Here is a 10,650-nt window from a genome sequence, read left to right as displayed (position 1 = left end):
TCTTCTTTGCAGCCGGTCGTTCGCGCTCCAGCTGAGCGGTGAGCGGAGCAGTCAGCAAGCCTCGCAGGCTGCAAGAGCAAGCGACTGGCAGGTCTCCAGGGGGAGGGGATGGACAGCCGGAACGCGGCGGCGCTGCGGCGAAGCAGGGCGTCAAGCGACGGAGGCGTTTCTCCCGATCCCAGAGGGTGGACGGTATTTGAGATACCGACCGGGTGGGCGGTATTTCAAATACCGTCCACCTCTGGGTACTGAGATCCGTCGGATCGGCCTTGTGCGGCCCAGATCAGGTGGGTTGGGGACGTGGTGGCTCTTCGTCGTCAGAGCTCGGGCGCCGGAGACTGGCGATCTGCCGGAGCACCAGCCGCGGCGCGACTTGAAACGCGCTTGTCGAGAGCTGCCGCGACAGTGTCATCCACGGCTCCACACGCCGCCTAGACTGGAGATGAGCAGAAGCTGAACGGCGCAACCTCCGCGCTGCCAAAATTCCAGAATTCTTTCAAAGCCTTGAGGGATTCCCTAGACGCCTGCATCTCCTCTTCCTGTAGACGAAGAGCCACCATCCTGTCCCTCCAGCTGTTCAAGCTCTCGTGCATCGTCCCCAGCTCGCGCTCCAGCATCTGTACCTCCGCGCTCCCTGCGCAGCTTTCCGGACACCTGGACGTCGCCTCTTTCCTTTGCAGCTCGTCGACCATGCCTACCAGACCCGCCGGCCCTGACGCCGCCGCTGCGGCGAGGCCGCGCTCCGCGTTCAGGGCGAGGAGGCGGGGAGGGAAGCGCCTCCTCGATCTCCGTGGAGTTGCTCGGGCCGAGAGTATGGCCGGGGACGACCACGCCGGCGTACCGCCTTGCCTCGTCCTCAGGCCGCGGCTCGCCTTGCAGGCGCTTGGAGGACGAGGGCTGGCCGAACGCCGAGCCAGCCGCCCTCCATCGGGGCTCGAGCTCTCCATCTCCGGCTTACAGCGTCTGCGGACGGGATGTCGACGGCGACGTGTTCCGGTGGCGGCGCAGGAGCACCTGTTGGAAATAATAAGAGTTTCAGTTTTAAATTAATCCGAAAATAAATCATGAACATAACGAAAATTGCGTACAGAAAACGTATAGATCTAAACATGCTCGTAACATAATTTAAGATAAAATATTGCAGCAGCAATATCAACCCTAACCAGATCATACTCTATATGAAAAGCAAAGTTAGGGACAAAAACCGTACGTGTTTTGTGTGACTGGAATAACCAGACAAAGATGACGACGGCGATGATCAGCACCTCCGCGCGCTTGACGACGCCGAGTCGCACCCCACTGACGAGGAGGTAGACGAGCCGTGGCGACGAGGATGCAGAGCCGATGTGGAAGCGTTCGAGCAGTCGCGCAGAGCGCTTCCCAAAAACCTTATTCGCCCTCTCCCGGTGCAGGATCGCTGAGGACGAGGTTCCGGAGACCTGCTCTCCCGATCGCCGGTGCACGCCGACGAATGGGATGAAGTAGCGTACGCGGCGGCGCAACAAGCAGGCTGAGGCGTGTTGTGTGTTGTAGGTTTTCTCTACGTTGTGCTCTCATCTGTGCCGGCACCCACGCGTATTTATATGGGGAACCCGTAGGGTTTTGGCGTCCCAAAACCTAGTCAGTTACGAGTCCCAAGAATCCGCGCGTGAAATCCGTAACAGATTCAAAGTGGCAAAAGGAAGGAAGCCGCCGGACTTTCTACAGCCTTTTACCCGATGCAGGAGAGCCGATTCATAGGAAACAATCGGCTCTTTCGCCCGTGTAGCAGTTCGCCCGAGACCGAAGAACAATCGGCTCTTTACCGGATTGGCAAAAAGAAGCCGCATGCCCGCAAGGGTTGGACCCGGATTTTGGCAGACCATTCACGCGCACGTCGCGTGTGCGCGCCCTTCGCCCGAGCCCGGCGAGGCGAGCGAGCACGCGCGTGTGTTCTTCCTTCTTCCTCTCACCCACACTTGCAAGAGCATGGAGAGCATCCAACTATTTAAGTTAGGTTCCCTCCACCTCCACTAGCAAGGTGGGACTAACTTGTTGCCATGCACCTATGCACTAATGGGCCTTTGAGATTTTACAGGAATTATTTGGATTTACATGGGCTAGGCCCAAATATTCCAACAGCACCTCCTTGGACGACAACGGGCGCACGCCGTCGGTGGTCGGGAGCAGAGCCGTCCGAGTTCAAGGGGGCTTTTGCAAATATTGGATCCGGAAGTTTTCAACAAGATCCCTCAACTGGATCGCTATAGATAATCACGATCCAAATTAGAGGATATTTTATAAATAATCCATCCATCATTTTACATACAACCCCCTAAATCGGATCGCGACTATTAATCGCGATCCAAACTGGGGTTTCTTCTCAAAAATGTTTCAGGGCGGCGCCGGCGCCGGAGAAGACGGTACGAGCTCGCGCCACCGCCGGCGACCTATGCTATTCCCCAACGGCGACCTGTAGACACCAGCGCCTACGCCTAGCCGTCACCCAGGTGGCCATGTAGCGCGCTGAAGCTCCTGATTTTGCGTTTGCAGGAGCTGCCGCGAAGGCGCCATCCACGCGCCGCCAGGACTGGTGGCGAGCAGAAGGCTAAACGGCACAGCCTCCGCGGCTGCCACGGCAGCTGTACGGTACAGGTTCAGGTTCTAGAAGAGCCTGGCATCCGCGAGCTCTGTCTTTCCACGTCGTGGCCGATCCGTGGCATCTTCTGGTTGAGCACGGCGATTTGGTGAACGAGCGCTCTGCGGCGAGCTGAAGAACCCAATTGAGAGCTGTCCTGTTTGCATCGCAGCTTGGTACGGAGCAATGAGCATTCAGAGGCGTCGCTCTCCATTAGTCCGACACTGACTCACTGCCGGCTGAATTGCCGAATCAAACCGTGAGTGTTTCAGTGGTCGCCGTCGCCGACGCCTTGGAATATGCATTCGCCGATGCCCTGCACAAACGGGAAGAAACCTGATCGTTTCGTCTAGTTGTAAGCCGGTATAGGCATCAAGAAACAAGGCAAACCAGATGTAAATTGACAACCCGTTGTGGAAGGCGACGCTGTCGACTAGACGACTCTGGTAGTGCTGTTCCTCCTGTCCGTGACCATCATGGCTCGTCTCCTGGACGCCAGACGAAGATCCTCTGCTCAACCCAAAGCTTGCACAGGCTCGCGAGCGCCATCCAATGCGGCGAGGCATGTGGCCATGAAGGTCCTCTGCCAGGACGACCTGGAGAATGGAAGGCAGAGCCGGGAGCGAGGACTCCGTGCCGGAGCTGGGCTGCTGGGCTCCAATGGACTAAGCCGCGTCGGCGACTTCTCGTGGTCCGACAGCGCGAGCCAGCCACGAGGCACCGGCCACCGGGGCTGGAAAACTCGACGCCCCGAACGCCGTCAGGAAGCCACAAGGATTTGGTGCCGGCCGGAGACATCTACCTCCAGGGCCAGGAGCGGCTGGCGACGATCCAGGGTCGGCGGCCGGCGGCCAGGGCCCAGGAGAGAGGTGTCATCGCGCCAGTGCGCGCATAACTAGTGGTGGATGTACAGGTGGTCGGCCTCGGTGGACAGGTGACCGGAGATCTCCTCGAGGAGGTCGGCCGGGACGAAGCCCAGGCTCTCCGCCATCGTGCGCGGACGGCGACCGAGTTGCATGTGTCGTGCGGGACCTAGAGTTGCGGAGCTGTGGGTTGTGCACGAAGGGCGTGGCCGTGCTGGGCCATGTTTTGCGTAAGGTAGTCGGCGTACATGGACACGTTCAACTAGCTGTTCTACTTGCAAACAAATTCAAACTTCAGAAACACTTTGACATTTCCCACATTGATGTCTTGATCCCAAGCTCGATTGCAAATACCCATACGCAGGATACGCAAAGCATGAAAGCAGTTCATTCTTCGGTTTCAACAAATCATGGCAAATTGCCAAGATAGATGAAATCTGGAAGTATACAGAGACAAGTTGGCTGCAACGCTAGCAGACCTGTACAGGCGTCAATTGTACACGCGTTGCATAAGAGGGCAGGGAAGGAACTGATAAGGAAATGAGAAAGCTTAAGCCTGTACTGTACAATACAATAATATTCGTGATGGATTTAAAATCACAACCAGCAGTGACTATACTGAATCGCGTAATATCTCCACTTGAAAAGATCAGAACAGAACATGCATTTCCACAGAAATAAGGCAGTTTGCAGATGATTTATCACACTGGTCACTTAAGCAACAAGAAAGGTGCACCGATATTCACACCTCAGGACGCGAAAGACATTAAAAATAATTCCGAACCTCCGGATAAAATGTCAGATTTCTTCCATACACATCTAGTTCCAAACATCAAAATTGCATGCATATTTCAACCACGATCCAACTTCCTAATGTAAAATAGGATAGCACGGAAAGTCTCCTTCCAAGGGCACACTACAATATGCTCTTGAACCTAGTTCATCCTTTTGATGAGCTCATTGATGTAGTTCTCACGGTTACCAGCGTCACCACCCTCAACGTAGTGGTTTCTCTTCTTCTTCAGGCCTCCCAGTGGTGCCTTCAACTTGAAGGGCCAAAGGAAGTTGTTGGCCTCCTTGAAGTGTGGGCCAACAGTCATGATCTCATGAACAAGATCCTCAATGCAGATGATGTTGTGCTTGCCCAAGCCCTGATATTACACAAAAATTGTGAGAATCATAGCTAGGTTGTAAGAAAAAATCAAATTACAGAAAACAAGAACCAGAGGCTGAGTGCTCAAGATAGCGTACCTCCTCGATGACTTGGTTGTTTGACAGAGGAATCCTCTGCTTGTTCAGTTTTCCGTAGCCCCGCTTGTAGATCAACTCCCTGACGCTCTTCAAGTTCGGGTACCTAAACAAATCAAGTGTTAACTGGTTAGGTCATCAAAAACTCTTGTCGGGTCACCAAGCTAATCTGCTCAAACTATTCAAGGCCCTGGATGCTTACAGGTTGCTAGCATGCTATGTTATTGTTCGAATGCAAAGCATCTCTATCACCAAACACTACCAACATACATTACAAGCAATTGTTCCAAGTGCCTATCTGGAATCACAATTCTAGCAAAAGAACCTAGTGAAGCAACATACACAAACTTGATGAAGCATGGGATCTGAAATACAATTTAGTATTGTAACATAGACTGCGTCATTGTAAATTCACCCAAGCAACAAATACAACAGTATGACATGTTTTCAACTGTGCACTTTCATAGAAAGAATATAGCAAAATAAGCAGCAAGTGCACCACGTGAATTAACTCAAAGAAACCTTACCCATATGCAACGTAAGGCTCAACCCTGCGCAGCATGTTAATGGTAGCCTTGTTGACCTTCAGGAACACACCATTGAAGATCTACAAAATTAAATGTTCAGTTTTATGAACCAAAAAAGAATCAAAAAGCGGATGCAATTGCAAAATCAGCTTGTTGGCAAACCCACCTGCCTCAAACGCAAAAGCTGCAAGATTTTCCTGGTCTTCGGGTGCATGGCATTGATACTGCAGTTTAACAAAATTACTATCAAACAAGAGCATAAAATTCATAACTAATCCATCATCAATATTGAAATTGTTATCGCATAGACACGAATAGGTGCCTTACCCACGGATGCGGATCACAAACAGCAGCTTTGCCTCAGGACTGACATAGAAACCACCCTTCAACCGGGCCTCACGCTTAAGCTGCACCAGCTCCTTCTCCTGCTCCCAAAACCCACATAAGTAAATATATAACACATTATCTATTTCATTGAGTAGAAAGCATCTTATTTGCATTGGTTGTATTTCTAGAAGAAAGAAGAGAGCTATCCACTTATAAAATCAAATTAGACCACAGCAATTAAATGATAAAACCAACTGTACTTATAGATAGCTTCAGTAGTGGATAATAATATATTCTAAATTGCTTGGGCTTGAGCATGTCTCACAAAATAAGCATGTCACCCTCGCATAGTAAACTAGTTCAACGCATGCATTTCTGACTAGAAATTTGCAAAGCAAGCGATTCCACCTACGTAAGAGTCACATTCGCATGGCTCTCACCCTAGATCAGTTTATACAGACCAAAACCATGATTCAACAATGCAACAGGATAACATGCCGCACGAACGAATGTCCGTTCAGATGTAATGTATAAGATCGAGCGGATCGGCGATCTGACCTGAGCGTCGTACTCCTCGGCGTACTGCTTGGCGCGGGTGAAGATGAGCTTGCGGGTCTCGATGGACTTCTTCTTCTCGGCCAGGGCCTTCTCCTTCTTGTCGGCCGCCCACTGCTCCTCGCGCTTCCGCTTGCGGAGCACCGACTCCGGCACCGCCACCTTCGCCGCCTCGGACGACATCTGCACGGCCACAGACCAACCGAACCGGGACACCTCAGCCAACAGATCGAAACGCGCGGCGAACGGCGAGAAGGGCGCGCGTCGCGGTCACTTACCTTACCTCGACGAGCTGCGCGCGAGAGGGAGGACGCGGGGAGAGTGGAGGTCGGAGGTGGGCGCAGGCGGCGGCGGGCGAGGGGAGCCGGAAGGGCGGATTATGTAGGTGGGGTTTGGTGGCTAGGGTTTGGGGAGGTGTGAATCCGACGGCTGAGGCTCTCGTGGGCCGGGAGAGCTTTGAGGGCCTTAGTTTCAATTAATTCCGAAGCGGCGGGCCGCACAGCTTCGGCTGTTGGACTTGCGCGCCCACTGGTGAACCGGGATAGACCCCCGCTTAGAAAGGCTTGGGCCGTGGTGATTCACATTCTTCTTCCCACAAAGACCCCCCTCAAAACCTATTTGCGTTGGTCTATGATAAGGTCCACGGAGGCCCGTTGTCAAACTGATTTTTCCATTTCTCGCGAAGTCCCGAATACAGTGATCCTCCCTCTGCAGGTGTTGAAGTTGGAATGGCAACTTCCGGGACGAATTGTCAGTCGCAAAACGGGGCATATGACACCAGTTTATTATGCGTTGTGCCCTCAGAGAGGAAGTTTGTTATGTCCTGTATGGCATGGTTGGTGCCAAATCGAGGCCAGCAATGCCATGTTTGGTTCTTGTGAAGTCGCATGTTCTTTACATGCCACGTTCTCTTCATTTTTTTTTACCACTTACTTACATGCTTGTCTTGTGTGAAAATAATTGGGTAACTTGATAGCGGTCGTATTCGTATAGTCCAGTTCTTACTTGCCGTGACTCGTGAGCTACTAGCAATGCATCTTCCGATCCAAACAAGTCGAAGCACCTTAACGATCGCTTCGCCTCGCTCTCGCACAACCTTATCCCTTCATCTCGTCTGTTGCGCCGCTTCCGGCCCCTTCCTCTCCTCCTCCGGCGGTCGCGCCAGCGATGAGAGGGAGGCGGGCCGGGCCCCTTTTTTCTTCGTGTGCATATTTAAGGCCTGTTTGGTATCCTGCCTAAGGCGCCACAACTTGCCTAACCTTAGTCGTCCAAATTGAAGAACTAACCTTAGGCAGAAAAGTTAGGCAAACTGTGGCACCTTAGGCAGGATACCAAACAGACCCTTACTTTAGATACTATGTGTGCCTGTTTGGGCGCCTCCTCCCCCCATCCTCGTTTTCGATTTCTTATCTTCGGCAGCGTCTGGCTGATGGGATGAGAATGAATGAGAGACTCGATCTATTCGCCCTCGCCGTAGACTCCGCCTCCCCTTCCGTAAGAGCAGTAGTTCGGGTGCGTGTAGGTGTGCGTTTCCCTCTTGAGGACTGCAATGTAATTGGCTCCTATGTCGAGTCTTGTTGTAAAACTTCTGGTTTTTATAGAAAAATCCAAACAAGTCACCAAAACTGATGTCTGCACCTCGGTGTCGCATCACGTCACGCACGGGGGACACGACTGGACGTCTGGACGTAGACTGCAGGGACCAGGCAGGGAGCAGGATGGAAGGACAGGGGAGCAATGCACACCGCCCAACATCTCCGTTCAAATCGGTGTCAAAAAGGGAGAGCGAGAGTGCGGTCTCCGTCCGCGGAAGTCCTCCGTCCAGTCTTGAGTGGTGACTAGCCACGCCGCTAGACGACTACTCAGGGTGGCAACGAGGCGGGGCGGGGCGGGGACACAGCTTCCGTCCACGCCCCGACCCCCGAATCCCGTTCCCCGCCTCGGCCCCGACGGATCCCCGATCCCCAGCGGGGCCCCGCGGGGGCGGCTGCCTCGACTCTCGAGGACACCGGCGGGGGTGGCGGGGGCGCGGGCATGGACGGCGAGGGGCCGAGGACGCCGGCGAGGGTGCGGGGACGGACGGCGAGGACGCGCGGAGGCCGGGCAGGCGGCGAGGGCGCGGGGACGGCCGGCGGGCGGCGGCGCAAGGATGGCCTCAAGCCTGCGCGTGTCGCGCGGACCTGGCCGCCGCACGCTCTGGATTGGATTGGGCCAGCTAGCTAGCTTTGTCTTTCCTACTTGAATGGGCTGTTGTTGGGCTGAAAATTTGGACCAAAACTACACATGGCAATGAATTTCGGGTTCCTAACGGAGCCCCGCGGAGAAATTTCAGTCCCCATCCCCGACCCGTTATGTGAGCCCCGTTATCCCCGCGGGGGGAATCTGCCCCGTCCCCGCTTCCGTTTGTAACGGGGCGGATCCCCGCGGCCCACGGGGAATTCTGCCACCCTGAATGGCCACTGGCCATCAGGGCATCAAGGCCCATCACCGACTTCACCAGAGGCATCTCCAATACTCCATCAGCGCCTCCGGTATCAGTATCACCGTTCCCTTCCAAAGCAACACAGGTTCCTCTTGTTAAATGGCAAAGCAGTGCTCCTGCTGTTTCTTAAAAAGCCACACAAGTTCACCAGATGCACTGCCCTAGTCTCCGAGACTCTTGTCAAGGGCTCTGTGTGGCTGGGTCCCTGTTAACTGGCTACTGGACATAACAGCAGGCGCAGTAAATAAAAGGTGCTTGTTTTGGTCAGTTAAATTTTAATCTAGAAAATTCAAAGACGGGACTAAAAATTAATCACAAGCCAACCCTTGGTTAACCGTACCTTAAAAAGATACCATGTCACGAGGTTTATCGCAGGTTTTGTGAGGGTGTAGCGTCCGGACTGGATTTTGGGTGGTACGCTGCTTGATTGACCGGAGATATGCATGTCCTGTGCTCAAATGTGCGGGATGCTGGTGGAGCTCACCTTTCACTGGTACCAATGTTGAAAGAAAAAGGCTTTCACATCGGATTTTTTCATGGATTTCTGGACGGAGGTGACACCGTTCATTGGATGTTTAACACCGGTTAGAGCAACTCCTACGGGAGTCTTAAAATGAGTTGTAAATTAAAATATAGGGCTCAACACTAAAATAACTAATCCAACGGAGACCCTATTTTATAAACAATCATCAAATTCTTTTGGGTCCGGACGTAACTAGACCCAAATCAGGGACTCGAAACCAGCGGTCCCATATGTGTTCGCACGCCCGCGCAACCTCCCGGACTTTTCCTCTCCTCAAGGCGCCGCCTCTCCCGCCTCGCCGCGCCTCCACCGAAGCACGACCGTGGAGATGGATGGAAGGCCACCCTCTCTTTCTCATTTACGCTCGGCAGCTAAACCCAGGCGGAATTCCATGGCGACGGCCCTAGATGCCATTGCAAGGTCGACGGTTGCCTCTGCTCGCCCAGATGCGCGAAGGTTTCCCTTGGTCCCGGGAGCTGCCGCAGATCCCCAAGCTTTGGAAGCAGGAGCTGTTCGACATGGAACGATGGCAGACAACATCGATTTTCGTTCCTCGGTGGCGCCGGCAATGTACCAAGAATCCCTGGCACCGATGGGTGGTTATAGGTATAATTCTTTCTGTTTATGTCAATAAATTCGATTGGTCTGTTGTTGTACACGAACGAATCCAGTGATTATTGGTTCTTATTTGTGATCTGGGATGTCCATTTGTGAATTGCATTAGTTGTTTGCGCCGCTACTAGTGTTACTGCTTGGGCTCCATTGCCGATTTTTTTTGTTCCGAATGTAATCTAATGTCGAGCTGGAGGCTGGCTGCACAAGGGAGGGGCCTGCCCTGACCAAAGCTTTCCGGGTAATTATTGTCAGATCAGCTAATGATCTGGATAACTAATAGCAGGGTAATAGTTGCTGCATATTGATGAAGCTAGGAAAGTTTTCGTGCATGTGCAATTGTCATTGTTCTATTCTGCCGCAGCAATAAGCTAGCAAACGCTCGTGGCTTCCGAAGCAATAAGCTGCATCAATAAGTGTTGCGCTGTGACCCACTATTAGTTGCTAGCACCATCACAACACAATGGCAGTACTGATGGCCTCCGAAGAGTTCAGAAATTCTTTAATTATTATATTTATTTCTAACTTGTTTTTAGTGGTTAAGGCTCCTCGCATTGAGTGAGTTAAAGCTTATTTTTGACCTACTGACACTGACGAGTTTTGTTTCAGTCCCTTGCCTCGGTATGTAAAATATTTCTGAAGAGGGCGAGCAGCAGCTAGATAGTATTTTTTTTAGTAGTTATGTGAATGTGAATGAAGCTTTCTGTACCAATGTGCTCCTATACTTTTGTCAAATTGGATAATTGCGATGCTTGCATTTGAGACCGACCTGTTAGCCTAGTGTTTGTGACTGGTTGACTGTAATTTATGAAACGCCCCGGCCTAAACAACCGGAGCTAAACATGTATTTAAACACCAGAAAACAGTCTCTGGTGAAAATACATTACACAAGTGGT

At 52.4% G+C, this 10,650-nt stretch overlaps 1 protein-coding gene across 2 annotated transcripts; it reads right to left on the bottom strand.

Moving 5' to 3' along the window:
- Nucleotides 1-4,146: 4,146 nt before the first annotated feature.
- Nucleotides 4,147-6,556, bottom strand: LOC112901651 (60S ribosomal protein L7-3-like). 2 transcript variants are annotated; one of them, XM_025970609.1, is made up of 7 exons: nucleotides 6,416-6,556; nucleotides 6,141-6,320; nucleotides 5,583-5,680; nucleotides 5,422-5,479; nucleotides 5,256-5,335; nucleotides 4,732-4,834; nucleotides 4,147-4,631 (listed from the first exon to the last, which is right to left on the bottom strand). In XM_025970609.1, exons 2-7 carry the CDS (start codon nucleotides 6,318-6,320, stop codon nucleotides 4,416-4,418), a joined length of 735 nt encoding a protein of 244 aa, XP_025826394.1. In that variant the 5' UTR covers nucleotides 6,416-6,556; the 3' UTR covers nucleotides 4,147-4,415. The 2 variants fall into 2 exon arrangements, with proteins under 2 accessions (XP_025826394.1, XP_025826395.1); XM_025970610.1 differs by having other exon boundaries at nucleotides 6,421-6,529.
- Nucleotides 6,557-10,650: the final 4,094 nt, after the last annotated feature.

The sequence above is a fragment of the Panicum hallii genome, chromosome 7 (genome assembly GCF_002211085.1).
Source record: "Panicum hallii strain FIL2 chromosome 7, PHallii_v3.1, whole genome shotgun sequence".
In the NCBI taxonomy this organism is placed as follows: domain Eukaryota; kingdom Viridiplantae; phylum Streptophyta; class Magnoliopsida; order Poales; family Poaceae; genus Panicum; species Panicum hallii.
The sequence above is the reverse complement of the archived record's forward strand: the minus strand, read 5'-3'. Positions and strand labels throughout refer to the sequence as shown.